The sequence below is a fragment of the Drosophila ficusphila genome, unplaced genomic scaffold, assembly GCF_018152265.1.
Source record: "Drosophila ficusphila isolate 14025-0441.05 unplaced genomic scaffold, ASM1815226v1 contig_414, whole genome shotgun sequence".
NCBI classification, from domain to species: Eukaryota; Metazoa; Arthropoda; class Insecta; order Diptera; family Drosophilidae; genus Drosophila; species Drosophila ficusphila.
The window spans coordinates 14,216,446-14,233,374 of NW_025064328.1; the positions used below are offsets into that span (position 1 = coordinate 14,216,446).

Here is a 16,929-nt window from a genome sequence, read left to right on the forward strand (position 1 = left end):
GGCCAAAGGACGATGTCCTCCGGAGCCCGGTGCCCGGAGTCGGTGCTCCGCCTTCGACGACTGTCAATTAAAGCCGAACTGATGTTTAACAATTTAATTATGGGAGTAACGAGTTTATGTCGGACTTCTGCCCCCAGCTATCAGCTATCAGGCTCAGGTTTTTCCGATGGCTGATTAAGAAGCCTGTGAATGGCACGCCAGCTGCCCTCGGGCCAATTATTTAAGACCCAGCCTTGTCAACACAGTAATTGCGGCCTAATTTGTAATGAAAATCTGTTCTTAAGACTCACTTTTAAACCTTTAAAATTTAATTGGCAGGGTGTAATAAAAACTTTCCGCGAACATTGTTAAGCTTCGTAACTTTAGTTACCTTCCTCAACCCTATTCACTCGAAATTGCAATTATGATATTCAGCAGCTGATTGAACCAATTTTGGCCATTAGCCAGAAACATCTTCGCAGCCTTCGCCCTGCGATTCAACCATTCAGCTTTCCCGGCACAAAGGAAGCCTTCATTAGCAGCCAAACGACTTTTAAATTTGCTTCTAATTATTGTGCATTTGTTGGGCAGTTTTGCATTTTCCCGCTCGACTTGGCCAACCCCCATCACCCCTCACCCCGCTTTCCCATTTTTTCCCAGGGTTCTGCCGTGTATTTATGGGCCAAACGTTGCATTTGTGCAGTTTTTAATGAGTTTTGTTGTTCTGCCACGCCGCCCGGAAAAGTTGCCAGCGCCCTGCCACTGATGCCCACTGACTGACTGGCTGACTGGATGACAGACTGAGTGGAAACTCCGATGGCGGACCGCGTTGCACTGCAGGCACTCGAAAAACTAATCAGCGCGGCCAAAGTTTTGCCGGCCAGCTGAAAGGAGAGCTCTGCCACTGCGATCCCCGGGATGTTTTTCCAGAGCTCCTGGCCGAGGACTTTACAACATAATTAAGATTGTTGCGAGCGACTTGAGTGCGTTTAATGAGGAACGAGCAAGCGGCCAAGACGCCGGGAAAGGAGAGCTCCACAGCTCCACACTTCCACTGGCTTTCCGAGTTTACTTGTTCTGGGAAAAGTTTGCGAGCGGGGAGCGAGATGCGCTTTCGGGCTCGTTACTTATCTCGCTCGTTTCCTCTCAGTGCACTTTTGTGCCGGGCATTAACATGGTCATTATAGCCCGGCTCCTGCACACAACATCCGCTGGCCTGCACTTGCCAGCCACTTGGCTCGCTGTTTTTTCGGCCTTTGTTCCTTTGGTCCTAATAAGAGTTACGAGCGGCGCCCAAGTGTTTCCCGCACTCGATTGCATAATCATAATCGTATGAATTTCCCGCTCCCCCTCCCCCTCCCCCCGACTGGTTGTACTTTCGAGTACCTTCCCGAGGAAATCCCCATCTGAATCTGTTGATCCCCGGCCGCCGCTTCTTGTTTCGCACCTCCGGCCATAGGAGCATAAAACCAACTACTTTCCGCACTTCTCGGCTAATGTGCCGAAGTTCAGCGCACGCTCCAGTGCTTTTACGGCTCCGAAAGAGTGGAAAACTGGATGGGAAACTCGGGAAAGCCTTATCGGACCCCTCCCTCCGGCGGACCACTAATCTTGGAGCATTTAGTTTTCATTATAGGCACTTGACTGCGCAATTCTATTGTGCTGCTTATAAATAAAGCTGCTCCTGCGTTTGCTCTAATATGTTGCTAATTTATCTAGTTTTGTGTCACGTTTTAAATTTCGATTCGGATCAGTTGCTATTTTAAATTCGCTTTACCCTAGAAATAAATAAAGGCAATCGTTGTTAAAACAATACGGAATGGCAAAAAATGGCAAATCGCCAAAAAAGTGTTGACGATTCGCCCTCAATTAACAGCCAACATGCAAATATGGTCCGAATCAAAAAATCAACTCTGCATTCGCCCTCCTCCCAATTTGCTCATTTAACACGATGTACTTTTCCGCCACGATGTCCTTTTTGTCCTTTTTGTGCGGGTTTTTCAGCGCTGGCTGCTAAGTGTCAGCAATGCAATTAAATCGCCAATGACCAGATGGCAGGGGGAATAGAGAATGGAGAGGGGGGAGGGGAAGGGGGGTTCTCCAGGGACGGAAAGCGGATTGGAGAAGAGCTTGCCGGTCGCGTTATAAAATTATGAGGCGAAATTGCATTTAAAAACAGCCAAGCTGTCCTCTCCTACTCTCCGGAGGGCGGACGGAATGAGAAATGTTAGCGCCATTAGCGCCATTTTCCTTGGATGTCCTTCTGCTCCTTCTGCTCCTCCGCTTGCTCCGCTCCTCCTCTGCGGCTGCTGCATTTGATGAGTTGAAAATTGTAATTAAACTGCGTTTGTTGTCATTGCATTTAAAAATAATAATAATAAATAATGCACAAAGCCGAGTCTGCAGCGAAGGAAATGAATGGAAATAAGGCGGAGGAGGAGGTGAAGAAGAGGGAGGAGGAGCTCTTGGCCACGTTATCCCTGCCTGCAGATGTACTTCACTATTAAAACTTTGGCGGGAACTTCATGAAATGACGTGCGAAAAAGAACGAGGCGAGGAGCAGTGGGATGAATGAATCCGATGAAATACAAAACGGAAAGAATATTCCCCGGCTGAAAAGGGTTTTGTCAGCTGCGAGGCTGAAAACGCTTTAATTAAAGTGAAACGCAAACATTTCAATTAAGGAGCGCCTGTAAGCTGATTTCAATCTGGCTAAAAGGGATAACTTCCGGCAGACATTTCCCAGTGCCTTTTGCCCTCTCCAGCTTTTCTGGCTTTTCCGGCTGGCTTTTCCTCCTGCCTCAGTGTCCTTCGCTCGCTTAGATGTGTGCGTGTCCCCGCCGGAGTTCAAATGTTAGGTCACAATTAAGAGGGCATTGGCATTTCCCCGGAGAGGGGGCTTTCTATAAGCGATTGACATTAATTTTGCATTAGCCGGCGCCTTCGTCCTTTGTTGCTTTGTTGCTTCGTTGCTCATACGCCCCGTTGTGGGCTGGACTAAATTATGCGCGCTAGCCGTAAAAAGGCTGCTCGAGTGGCCATTGTTTCTGCAGCCAAACGGTTTCCGGCTTGGCGCAGCTCCAGTGCCCCAAATCCGGAATCCTGAACTCGCAATCCGAAGCCCCGAGCCAAACCCCAATCCAAACCAGTGCCCGTCTCTGTCTCGGCTTGTTTTATTTTCCAATTAAGTAAATTGCGTGTGCCAGCCGAAGACGCCCATTCTTCGCCTCAAAGGGTGGCTACAAAAGAATAAATGTTTTCCCCGGGGTTCCTCGTCCCGGATTCCCCACATCGATGAATGTTGCGTGCCGCCCGATTCTCCCAGGGAGCTTCAATAACTAATCTCCGGGTTTCCCGGCTTTAATTGGTTCAATGTCTAAATATCCTAAGCGTATTACCCAGCCGCCCACGAAGTCAGCTCCATTACGATTATGGACTTTGATGTGTGAAGACTGAATGGATGGAATCGGGGCAGTGGGAGGAACCAACCATGTGGGTATTCAGATGGTGCTCCGGCAGACGGATTTCAATTTGCCACTCTCCACCGCCTCGCCCAATTTGTATTACGCGCTGGCAGTGCGGACTCCGCATTGTTATCATTTTATGGCCTAATCGATGGGATCCGATAATGAGCTCTTTGTGGGCCAGTCTGGTTAAATGGGGCTTTAACCATGTGTGGTGCAGATTTAAGCTCCCTCCGGAGTGGAAATCGATATTCAAATGGAGCGGAAGAAAGTTCGAAGGGGAATAATGACTTTCTGGGATTTTGCTTATATATTTAAATCGTGTTTGCCAATAATGCAGATTTATTAACAATCCAATTACCACAATCCCATTGTGTTGCTAAGTAAATGCAGTCACGTATTTTGGTTCAGAGTCGCAAAAAACGCTAACTAATTACCTCTTATTTGTTATCAGTAAACTACTTTTTGCTCCTCAATCAACATTGGAGAAACATACTCATTCGTCTGCCATTTTGTACACGAGGCTGGCCACCTGGCAAGAACAGAAAGCTATGGGCCTTAAAGAGTGGCTAATTAGATTAAGTGAAGTGTCAAATTTAGTGCGCTATACTTTGTGTGCGCTTAACCTACTCCCAAGTGCACTTCAACGGAAGCAGCGAGGCGGCAGCAGAAGCAGTGGCAGCTACTGCAGCAGCAGCAACTGCCTCTGCCTCTGCCACTGCAACTGCAACAATGAGAATACCGACTACAGCATACAAATGTTTTCAATTACAGGCACTACAGGCTGCACTTCGGCGAGGAGGGAGCGGGCAAACTGGCACAACAACTTTAAAAGTACAAACGGCTGGGCGGAGGAGGGTTCCACGGAGTGCGCAGACCGGGAACAATGCTAAACGCCACGTCAGCAACATTGGCAGCAACAGCAGCAACAACATCTGAGGCAGCAACATCATCAGCCAGCAGCAACAGTAGCAACTGCGGCAACAACAGGAACTGCAACAAAAACGAGTCAACGACAGCTTAAAACATAATACGCTTGCTGAAGGCAACAGGCGGACAGACGACAGAAGACAGGCGACAGACAGGCGGGAAGGCACAAAGATATAGGGGCGATATAGGGCCGACATAGAGGACAAAGCGGCATTGCGAACGATGAGGAATCGCTGTTGCAATTAGTGAGCCAGGGGTTCCGAAGCCATGAATCAGGGGCTCTGCCGCCAGCGGGAACGGAAGTGCTTGCTGCAGGGCGAAGGCAACGGGAACGGGAACACGGAAACGGAAACGAAAACTAAAACGAAAACGAAAGCGGAAGCGAGAGCGTAACCGGAAACGGAAACGGAAACAGATACGGAAACAAGACGCGGAGGGAGGGGAGCAGCAGGTGGCCACTAAATGCCATTGAGCGCAGAGCGATCATGTCCGACGTTGAGCAGGCGATCAAGGCCAAGCAGCGGGAGCCCCAGCCGGAGCTCTCCCACGACGACGAGGCGGCGGCGGAGGTCGGAGCGGCGGAAGCCGGAGGATCGGAGGTGGGGGCCCGGACCACCGCCTCGCTGACCGCCAAGCCGGGCAGCGGAACCCGGCGCTGCTGCGGCCTCCTCCTCAAGCTGCTGCTCTCGACGCCCGGGCTGGTGCTCCTGGTCGTCGGCTACTCGGTGCTGGGCGCCCTCATCTTCCCGCTTCTCGAGGCGCCGCAGGACCTCAGCAAGTCGGCGGCCATCGCCAAGAGCCGCGAGGACTGCCTGCGGGAGCTCTGGATCATTACAGGTGAGCATCGAACTGGGAACCTATTCAACTTATTTATAAACTAGAATAAGCTATATAACCCCCGATAATCAGCTATCGCAATCTTTTTGAGAGTGCTGCGAATATTTTAACGCTTCGCTGGCGGCGCACGAATTTCCGCATAAATTATTATGACCGCCACATTTTTGCCGCATCGCCCGTAAATTTTCGGCGAGCTTTTCACGCTTGATTTGCCTGCAAATTGGCAAAGTAATTCGGACATTAAAGCGACAGTGTTTTGTTATCGCCCAATAATGCCAAGTAAATAGTAGCGGTTGCAGGAGCAGAGCCAGCACAAATATTTTAATTATAAGTGCTGGCAAACACGCCCCCCTCCCCACTGAAATCCAAACAAAAGGCCGGCTAAATTTCATTTTCGCAGCTATTTATTTGCATAGCCAAATATTTGGCCGGGCGCGGCCATTTAATTTCCTTCCGCAAATGCGATGCGATTGGACTGCTTTGTCGCAACTATTTTGAGCTCTATTTGTTGGCCTGATTTATGAGAAATTAATTACTTGTCGCACCTGCCAGTGGCACTCGATTGGAGGCCCAGGAGGACTCCTATTCCGCCGACGCAGCGGCACGTGCGTGTGCTCTAGAGCTGATGTTTATTTAATTAAAATTCCACATAATAAATAAACCAATTAACTCGAGCTCATCCGCGGCAGAGGCGACCCACCTGGCGTATGATTAATTCGATGGCCCAGCAGCAGATCCTAATGATGTGCTGCACTCGTCTCACCTTGCAGCCTGGCCCTTATATCACAGGCAATTTATTACTTGCCTCAACGAGGGCTCCGCGATTTAAGGGTTAGTCTTGTTCAGAGGTAAATAGAGCCAACAGGATCCCTGCTTTAAAGCTTCATCCAGCCATGTCTTAAGGTAATCTCATTAAATCCAGAAAAACAACCCATAATCTTTTAGTTAAAATTTAGTCAGTTAGAATCATAAGAATTTTATGTTTTTCCGAAATTTACAACTTACTGAAAATTTACCATATTAACTACTCCTAAGCCCATTACTTTTCTTATTTATATCCGATTTTGAAGTGACAACCTCTAAATGTTTTTATTTAAATTCTGTAACCAACTACATTATTAGTTAATGTTTTATTTTTTGGTTGATTTTTGTTGAATTTTTGTTACTAATTTTTAATTTTGTTGCCTTTTTTGTTTTGCTTTACATTTGTGATGACTGCAAGAGAATCTATGTAAGCTTCGGCTTGCCAAAGTTAGCTTCCTTTCTTGTCTTCAAATTGCTGCTTGCTGTCTGATTCTTGATTCTAATCAATTTCAATCACCGAAGATCAAGTATAAAATGCTTAACTAAAAGTTCATACTACTTTCGGATTGTTATTCATTGCCAATTAGTTTCTTATAACTCTTCAGTTCTGAATCAGAGGGGATTTTCCGAAATCGGTCGATTAAGTGAAAAGATTGACACAGAAAAGCGTTTGATTTCGGCTTTGTTCTGGCAACTTGCTCCTTGCTCGATGGGACTGGGTGGCTGCTGGGTGGATGATCTCCGGGGAAGTGCGCCCTCGAGGCTTCCGACTCGAGAGCCCTGCCACCCCAACCCCTCACACAACCCCCATCCCCCTTTAAGCCCCTCCCAAGGCCAGGGGGCGTGGCAGGAGGGCAAGACGGCAAACTAGTCTCGAACTGCTGTCAACAGCGACCTCTGCAATTTGCAAGGGGCGTGCACCCAGCACCCAGCCGAACGGAGGCAGATTCCTCAAGACAGGCGACCGACTTCGAAGGGAGGGATTGGGGGAGGGCAAAGGGGCCAGGGGATTGCAGATTGGGGACTGCGGATTGGGACAAGGTGAGTCCGATTTGTCGGCACTTGTCGCCAGTGTCGATGGAGGTCGAAGGCTGTCGTTGCACTTGGCATGCGATTGCGACTGCGACTGCGATTGCATAATTACGGAAAGAGCACTCAAAGCTATCCGATTTAACCTCTTCCCACCTTCCTCCTCGTTTCTTGCAGAGAAACTCAACGTGCTGTACGAACGCAACTGGACGATGCTCGTCCACGAGCAGCTGCGCCGCTTCGAGGGATCCATCGTGGCGGCCACGCGCCAAGGATCCGCTGGCTCCCCCGCCGGAGCAGGTGGAGGGGAGGGGGAGGGCAGGACTCTTCCAGGGCGGCAGTGCCAGCGCCCTGGGCCACTTCGGATACGACGCCGGCGACTCGCAGGGCTGGACGTTCAGCGAGGCGCTGCTCTACTCGGTCACTGTGATAACGACAATTGGTGAGTTCCGCTCCTGTTTCCCGTTTCCTGTCTCCCGTCTCCCGTTTCATGCTCCCTGCCACCATCACTCCACCCCCGAATTACCTAAGCTACTCCGTGTTTATCTTGGGACTCGGCTGCTTATTATGCTTTCGACCAGCCAGCAACTCGTGCTGGCCCACAAATATTTACTCTGCGGGGGCAAATAGACCTCGACATCCGAACGCCTTCGATGCAAACTAAGCCACAGGAGCGGACGTTGGACGCTGGACACTGGACGCTGGAGTGCCAGGACATTGGACATCGGCCGTTGTGTATACGCCCCGTAGGCGGGGCTAAATATTTGCATATGCTAAACGACGGGCCATCCTTGTGGCTACAAATTAACTGTATCCCTTGGACCTTGGCTTTAACGGCAGGCCAGTTATCCGGAGAGAGTCCGTCGAAGGGCATTTATATAAGCTACGAAGTATGTCGCTAAACGGATTTATTGTCGGCAGTTTGGGCAAACAATAACTGGGTTACACTAGTAAATATTAGCCTTAAATTGAGTGCTTGCGAAGTTAAGTACTCGCACAGAGTACGAATGTATCCCTTTAAATTAAACTTGTGCAATTTACACTTCAATCAGGCATTTAATGGCTGATTTCACATTCCGAAGGAGGGGGCGCACATTAAAGATACCTATGTCCTTTGAAAAGCAAAAAGCCATTCCACTGCAGACTGCGAGTGTCCCCAAGGTTCCTTCCCCACAGCCCCATTGCCCAGCATCCTAACCTCCATACATCCGATTAAAAGTACATGCATTTAGATTAGCCCGTTCGTGCCTCCCATTACCAACCAACCATTCTAACCGGATACCGGACACTTTCCCGATCCTTGCAGGTCACGGCAGCCTGACCCCGCGCACCGCCGCCGGGAAGCTGGCCACAATCTTCTACGCCCTTGTGGGCGTTCCCCTGATGCTGATGTGCCTCTCCAGCCTGGGAGCCCTGCTCGCTGACGGCCTCCAGTGCACCTACGTGCGGCTCTGCTGCCAGCTGCACAGGCACCGCGACCCCGGGAGGAGGAACCCGGTCCAGAACGCCGCCACTGCGAGGGAGAAGGAGAAGGACAGGGAGAGGGGCTCCAAGCGACGAGTGGTAAGCCATGGCGTATGATTAATATCGCTGAAGCGAGAACAGCAGCTGCTCCCCTTTACTCGAAGTGTATTTTAGGATCCTTATATTATCATGAACTACTCTCCATTCATTTTACTGAAAGAAAATGAGATGTTTAGGGAACTCCTTTTCCTGCTCAATGCCAAAGAGTGCAATCCGACTCCGCCTGCCGCATATTGATTTCCCCACGGAGAAGAGAAGAACTCCTGGCAGCCGTGGCGTATGATTGATAATGCTGAACGGAAAACAGCAGCTGCATCCAGTTCATCAGCAACTGCAACTCGAGAACATTTTTATGGGTCCTAATTCGATAGTTGAAGGGACATCGGCCAACGGACAATGGACAACTTACTTACTTACTTACTGCTTACTTTCTGCCTTCCGCAGCAACTGTTGCTGCCGGTTGACCCGAATGGAAAGGGGTCCAAAGTGTTTTGCTCCGCACTCCGGTTCAAAGCAAACTTTCGACATTGTTCCGCGTGTCCAAAGTTGCCGGGAAACTTTCGCTGGCTACTCCGCTGTTTTACGCATGAACTTTTCCCACTACTCACTAAGTGTTTCGCTTGTAGTTTTTCCAGCTGCCCGCTCGCCCGCGAAACTTTTCCGGCGGCAGGGTCAGATTCTGCTGGCTTCAGCTGGGCAGAGGGAAAACCCAGTCGGGTTACCCGCTCGGCGAGGTATGGAAATGGCGAACGGGCTCTTGAGCCAGGATGTGATGGGAATCTTCGATTGCGAAGGGTTCGATTCTCCGGACATCAAGCTGCACTGGGTCTCGAATTACGGCTTTTAATTGCGACAGCAGAAGCCTTTTAAGTGGACTTGGCCCGGAACTCCGCTCCGGATTTCTATTAACGCAAGCTGGAAGTTTGTAATTGATTTGGGCAAACAACAAAGAACTTTTCGGTTGCCTTTTTGTTTGCGTTATACTTTCCAGGTCTTCCCACTGCAGACTGCTGTTTTCTGGTTCGGATTCGGGTTTGGGTTCGGCTTCGGTTTTTTCCTGGTTTACTGCGTTTATTTACACTCCCCGCCGTATACATTATAAATAATTTTTAGGATATCAAACTCCGACTGGGTTCGCCAGCGAGCCCTTTTTGTGAGCCCTGCTTGTTTGTTTGCGTGCTCAGAGTTCTCTGTTCTGTGTTCTGAGTTCTGTGCATTCGTGCACAAGTTTTGTAAGTGATTTGCTGGCCTCCCGTAATGACATTTCTGCTTTTGGAGCGGGCTCCGGATTTCCCGGGTTCCCCGGCTTTAAAGCTTTAAGGCACAAAAAGCGATTCGCTGTTTGCACTCGCAGCCTTTTTTCAATTGCGGCCACTCATTTGTCCGCGCGTCCTGTTTGTTTTGCCTGCACAAATTTCTGTTTAATTGGCAATTTATGGCTGGCGAAAAAAGAGAGAGCGAACAACAAGGTCCGATAAATAAATAAGTGATTTTGCGGTGGCCTCGCCACTGCGATGGCTGTTTGTCATTCTGCGGAGCGTAGGGCAAAAAATGCATTTCATAAATTAACATTTACTTGGTCGACACTCTTAATGAACTCCCCGCTAAACTTGGCCCGTCAAACTTGAAGTTCCTCGGGGAAAGTTGGCCTCTAAGCGGGAACAAGGACCCCTTTCGACACTTTAAGAGTTGCGCAAACTTTAGTTCGAGTTCGCGTTCGAGTTGGAGCCGGGTCAAATGGCGGCGGCATAAATTTAATTTTGCCGGCCAAGTGGCCGCGTTTCGCGATTCGTGCCAGGTAAATTGAAACGAGTGCGAGCCACTTTAATGCGGCGCGCAAAAGTTTTCCCCGCTCAACAATTACACTTCACCACAGTGGTGGCATGCAATAACTTCTCATTTCCGGCACTTTTGGCCCTAATTGATTTGATTTGGCCGCGACTGCGGCTCCGCGTGGCAGGTGCCATCGAACCTGAAAACTAAAAACAAGAAACTAGCAGCTAGAAGCTAAAACTTGCGCATTCTCCGACTGAAGTGGTAATCTACTTGCCGTGTTCCCAGCCACTCGAGCATGGCTTTCCTTTCAGGACGCCAGTTTTCCAGTTGCCAGTTGCCAGGCTGCACTTGTTGAACAGGATTTCTGCATTTGCCAGCCGATGTTGGGATCCATGTGCATTCAACAACTCATTAGGACGGCATCCAATCTCGCAGCAAGTGGACTTTTGGGCTTTGGACCACAGGATGCGCCTGGCAATTGATAAGACTGCCAGCAGATTGCGGTTGCCTCCGGGGATGTGCACTCATCGGTTGAATTATTATCGCCCTCGTGTCGACTGCTGCCATTTCGGCTTGGCCCTCTGGCCTTTCCTTTGGCTTCTGCTCTGGCGTCGTCTTTGCAATTATCATGTCGCATGCCGCAACGGTTTTGTCTCCGGGTCTCCGGGTTTTCCGGCTCAAACCGCAACACTAGCAGGGGGCATTTCACGTTTCGCATTTCCCCAAGCTCCCAGCTCCATTTGCCATTTGCCATTTCCCTCATTTCCATCGGTTGTTTGCGTGTGTGTCATTAGATTTGCCTGGCATTTGATGATGATGCCGCAGAACCGCAGAGCACATGAGACGCCGCCCGCTCGGCCGCAAACAGCTTTTGGGGGCGGCGGATCAGGGGGCGGGGCATCGGTTTCGGGTCCCAAGAAGCCAGGGATTGGGCCTGCAAATCACGTGTTTTATTGCCATCACGACAATTGCCCACAGTCCGGTCGTTTGCCCAACCAGTTCTCATTAGATGATGCTTGAAATTACCCCTAATTTGCGCAGAAAAGGTTGACTCTTCATTTGGAATAGCAAGCCATAATACTTTACATTTTATAATCATTCTAAAAAAGGCTACTCAAAGCAATGAACTTCCTTTTCAGGCCAGCTGCAAGGGCTGCAAGTACGATGCGGCCAACAGCGAAACGAGCTTGAACGACTGCCTGGACTTTGGCCAAAGGGAAAAGGGGAAGCTGCCCCCGGACAAAAAGGAGGGAGGTGAGTATCGCATTGTTGCATTGTTGCATGCTAATTGTGATGTCAGCACAATCGCAAGTCGTTAATCATCCCGAACACGTCTGTTCTTTCCTTTGTTCCGTGTGGTCAGCAGACGGCTGTCAATTGCTGCGCAACTTGAATCAGCAGCAGCACTTTTACCAGCACCAGCACCAGCAGCAGCAGCAGCAGTTGCAGCAGCATCAGTTGCAGCAGCAGCCGGATGTCATGCTGATGACAACGACATCGGGCAGCGCCCTGCTGAAATACACACCGCAGCAGCAACTGCAACTGCAGCAGCAACAGCAAATGCAGCAGCAATTAGCGACAGCCACTCTCCCGCGACAACACCACCAACTGCAGCAGCAACACCAGCAACTGCAGCAGCAACACCAGCAACAGCAACTGCAACAGAACTTCGTGGCGGTGCCCAGCAGCATGCTGCGAATGCCGCTGACGGTGCCGCCCAACTGCTACGCGCCCGCCACCGCCACGATTTACTTCCCGTTCGGCCCCGCCCCCTCCGCCCCCGGCAGCCCTGCCCACGCCCACGCCCATGCGAATGCCAGTCCGCTGGGGAGCTGCGCCCTGAGTCGCAGCGAACAGCCGCTGGTGAAGTACCACACGATCCACTTGCAGCCCGCCTCGGGGAAGCACCGCGTGCTGGCCTCTGGACTCCAGGAGGCAGCTGGCCCGGGAGGCGTCCGGGAGGGATCCGAGGCAGCCGCGTCCGCGCTGGAGGCCATCACGCTGCCCCCGCCGCCGGCCTACCAAACAGCCAGTGTGCACGGTGAGTAATGAAGTTGTCCCCAGATGAGCAGTCGCGTCATCCCGAAACGAATTGACGACCCACCCGCGTTGCATCCACTCAGGAAATCAATTTCCTCGCAAAAGCGCTCTTTGATTTCGGTTTCACGTACTTCAGGGCATTTCGAAGGGGCTTTCGGCGAGAAACATTGTTTGTTTCCCTTCAAAGTACGAGTTGAAAATCCGTGCATGTGCTGTAAAATAACTGCAGCAAATTGCCGGCATTTGTGAATTGTTAATGAGAGCTAATGCTAGGCGGCATTAGAATTTGCATAAATCGAACAAAGGAAAATCGAATTTAATTGGACGGGCAATTTGCTGGCAGGCCAAACCAAAAACCGAAAATGTTCTGCTGACAGCTTTGGCTTAACCTGAGCGAACTGCGAAACAAGACCGAACAGTAATCAATCAATCATACGCCCCGTTGTCGCAGGATGACTCCCCCACCCCCCTCTGCTCCCTCCCTTCTCCCTCCCTTCTCCCTCCCTTCCTCTCTTCCCTTCATGTGTCGTCGCTCATTTACGCTTTCAATTATATAGCAATTTTCGTCATCATCAGCAGCTTGCAGGCTGCGGAAGCGGCGTCGTGTCGAAATGACAGAGTCATTTCAGGCAGTCACACACTCCGCCGCATTAAAAGTTTCCAGCTCGAGCTGCCTGACAAGCCAGGACATGCCAGGACATCCACGGCAGAACAACAACAACAACGGGGGGATAAGGACAACATGCACTTGAGGCAACTTGCGACATGTGCGACACTTTTATTGACGATAATGATGACTTGGCGCAAAGCAGACGGCTCTCCGCTCCGGCTGTGCAACGCATGCAAAACTCATTACGGCTAACAGCTCTTTGCAGCGCGGCACGTGACTCGATTTGGCAAGCCGTTCCCCTCGATTCCGCGGCGAGTCGTAGCGTGGGACTTGGCCATTTGTCGCCATTGATTCCATTATGCATGTTAATTGTCTGCGACTGTCACTCCGCTGAGGAAAATACCAGCAGGAGCAAGAACAGTAGCCGGAGTCCACTCCCCGGAGTCCGAGTCGCGGCGAACCGCACCATTAAAGCCAAAGGCCAAAGGCCAAAGTTGCAGCTGCAACGACCGCAGGAGCAAAGTGACTTTCCTGCGAGTCCGGATATATAGTGCCGGGCACTCTAATGAATGTCCTTGTGCGCCGCCTGTCCTGCCAGCCAGCCAGTCAGCCAGCCAGCCAGCCAGTGTGTGGTGCCCAAGTTTAAGTAAATATTTCCAAATTGGCCATGTCCGGAGCAGGTCCTCCGCTCCAACGCACTCTGCACCGCGACTTTCTGGCGTCCTGCTGACAGCTCCAAAGCGAAAGAAGCGCTCCTCCTTCCGCTCTCCCCGCTCCTCCTCAAGAGGGGAACTATTAACTCAGTGACAGGCACAGTGGTTGCGATGGATAGTCTCTGCACATTCGGTTACTTACCAGTTGAACAGTGAGCAGAAAGAGCTCCAGACTCCAAACTAGAATATATTAATACATATGAGCTGAAGTCTAATCCTTGGTTTCAGTTGTAAAATCCATTAATGTTACTTTTAACAACTTGATTCCAAATCATGCTAACATTAAACACAGTCCTTGGCTAACCTATTTAAACGAGTAATGGTTTAAAGTGCGTTAAAGATGCAGTAATGCCCTCAATGGCAGAAATTTCAAATTTCCACATTTGTTCGCGGAACGCGATGCATAATTTACCGCAGTGGCGAACTACGAGTATTTCGGTGGCGCCGCCAGATGTTTCCGTGCCCCTGACTTCCCGATTCGCCACTGGCAGCCGCTAATGAAAGCTAACGCCAAACTTTTGGCTCTAAACTCTGAAGGGCAGAAGCGGAAACCGGGAATGGGAATCCGAAACGTTCCGCCACTTTGTTGCATTGTCGGGCGAACTTTGAAAATGCAAAGCAAATACTTTTCGCAGTGTGTCCCTGTCCCGGCTAAATGCACAACTTTTCCGGCTTTTCCGCTGCTGCCACTCCCACTGCCACCCCCACCGCCACTGCCACTTCCGGCGGAACTAACGGGCTAAAGGGATAATCTAACCGTGTGTGGCAGTTGCCGGAAGTTGTTTTGCCAATTTGTGCGGAAACTTTTTTGGCCGTGTGCATCTCGGTTAATGCCGGTATTGGAAGCATTCTGACCCGTGTTCCCTTCCGTGTTTTTCCCTCATTTCGTTGCAGCTGTGCGGCGAGCCAAGTTCGTGACCAAGCCGCTGCCACACGAGATCAGCGCCCTGATGGACTGCGGCGCGGGATCCCCGGACTTATCCGGCAGGCGTGATTTATTGCCGCCGGCCCACTCGGCCGCCACCAGCAGCCCTCAGCTGTCGTCGGGAATCAAAGGAGCCACAGGGACAGAAACAACATCAGCAGTAGCAGCAGGAGGAGCAACAGGAGGAGCAACAATGGCTGCCACCAGCATGGCCGATAACAGTTTTATGGCCGCAGGTGTTTGTGGCACACCAGCAGCAGCAGCAACATCGTCATCGCCGGCAGTAAATGCAACAGCATCCTCGGCGGCGGCAACATTGTCGGCCCTGCTGAGTGCCACCTCCACGGGCACCGTGGACATCATGGAGGACGAGGACGAGCAGGAGCGGGAGCGGTTGAGGTAAGTGCCCCCTCCCCAGAGGAGGAACAATCCTTCCCATTCCAGGTTTCTTCGACTGTTTTTGTTTCCCTTAGCTTTGAAACTAGTTTATCAGAACAAAGATTTGTTTGTTTATTTTACTTTAATTAAATCCCTGGCTTGTTGCAGAGAATTTATACAGAGTTATCTTAGCTCAGATTATCATTCAGTGCCGACGGCACAGCTGCAGGTATTTAAGGTGCATCTGATTAAAGCCAGCTAAATCGGGAGCCAAACGCTGGGGGAGAACTGTTAATTTAATTTCGAAAACAAACTTTCTGCCAGCCAGCAACACTTTAAATCAACACTTCAGAATCTGCATGCTGCCTGCTGCACACTGCAGGCTGCCAACCCCTCGACCCACTAGCCACCCAGCCACCCACTTTTCCCTTGAACAGCCTTGCGGATTCCCCTCCGCTGCGGTGGCTGCCCCTCCACCCGCCCATCCGCCATTTTCCGCCAGAGTGAAGAGTGCTCCGCTTCTGATGATGGTTCCTTCGCCTTTTTGAGCGCACAGTTTGAGCATTTTATTTAATAAAAAGCAGCAGCAGCAGCAGCAGAAGCAGCAGCAGCATCAGCAGCATCTGGTAATTAATTTTGACAGTGAACCTGGCACGCGTCGTGGGTGTCCTGTGGCAAGTATGCTCGTGTGTACGGCCTCGGCCTCGGTTTGGGTTTCGGTTCAGTTTCAGTTTCAGTGCCAGCCCCGTTTCGCTCTGTAATTAATTGTAAGCCGAGCCGGGCACTCACTCGCAATGAATCGGGCCAATTAATCGCAGCCCCGCCCCCTTAACCACTTTCATCTCTCCTCCCCTCCTGTCTTAGCCAAACATGCACTTGGGAGCAGCCCAGCAGTCGATGTGCTTATTGATCGCCGCCCAAATCGGGAGTGCTGCTCAGGCACTTCCCGGCCAATCGCCCTGCAAGTGCAAGTGCATCTCGAGCGAGTGTTTGCCCAAACAAGGGCCCCACTTCCACTTCCACCCAAGAGCTGTTGGCCAGGTTCAATAACTGTTCGCCAAATTGGTTTGACAGAGTGAACTCGCCGGTCGGAAGCCGGAGTGCGGCATCGCACTTCTCCGGGGAACTGTTGCGGGATGTCGAGACCCTCGTTCGGCGACTCAAGGGGCTTTGGATTGTCAATCAAATCAGTCTCGATTCGGGACTTGAACTTCTCGACAGGAGAGATTTCGAGACCTGGTTAAGCGGTTGCTTGCCGGCTTTAAGGCGGATTGCTCGCAAGGAGTCTTTAGTTTACTGGTTTTACAGGTTTATTTAATAAGTAGAAATCATGTTATGTATGCTTTTTATGTATTTAAATGTTTACCTAGGGGTACAGCAGGGCTTCTCTGCAGTTCCCGCAGTTGTAGTTTCCCAAATATCGCGCATACGCCCGGTATTCCCATCCAGTTTGGACCACGAACACGGACAGTTTAATGTGTTATTGATTGATCGGGGAGGCAACGCACAGCTATTTCCTTTTTACGGCCCGGGTTGCTGGGTTGCTTTTTATGCCTAATTGATTTGTTTTATGGTCAGCTGCGGCGCAATATTTATGTCCACCCATGTTGTTTTTTTACCGCCCACAGCAACTGCCCGCACGGAACGCCCTCGCGAGTGCCGCTGATAGCGAGTCCTGTGCGCGTGCCGCAGGACTCCGGCCCCGCCCCCTTGGCCGCAGGACCCTCCTGCTGACGAGGCGCTGCCACCGCCACGCCACCGGAACGCTGCTCGAGGGCACGGCCAACAACACGGAGACCTCCGAGGACGAGGAGTTCCTGCAGCACGGCGGCGAGCAGTTCGCGCTGCGCAGGATGCGCCATCGCTGCGGAGCGGAGGAGTGTGGCTTCGGAGGCGGGGAGGATACCGAGGAGGAGGATG

The 16,929-nt window shown here is 51.0% G+C and overlaps 1 protein-coding gene across 1 annotated transcript in view; it reads left to right on the top strand.

Moving 5' to 3' along the window:
- LOC108090900 overlaps positions 1 to 16,929 on the top strand; it is a 38,608-nt gene that overhangs the window by 21,227 nt on the left and 452 nt on the right. Inside the window, 9 exon segments of the mRNA XM_043208119.1 lie at positions 4,218 to 5,210; positions 7,221 to 7,345; positions 7,347 to 7,485; positions 8,350 to 8,606; positions 11,483 to 11,597; positions 11,710 to 12,384; positions 14,601 to 15,030; positions 16,638 to 16,708; positions 16,711 to 16,928. Coding sequence (XP_043064054.1) covers positions 4,859 to 5,210; positions 7,221 to 7,345; positions 7,347 to 7,485; positions 8,350 to 8,606; positions 11,483 to 11,597; positions 11,710 to 12,384; positions 14,601 to 15,030; positions 16,638 to 16,708; positions 16,711 to 16,928 — 2,382 coding nt within the window. The 5' untranslated portion in view covers positions 4,218 to 4,858.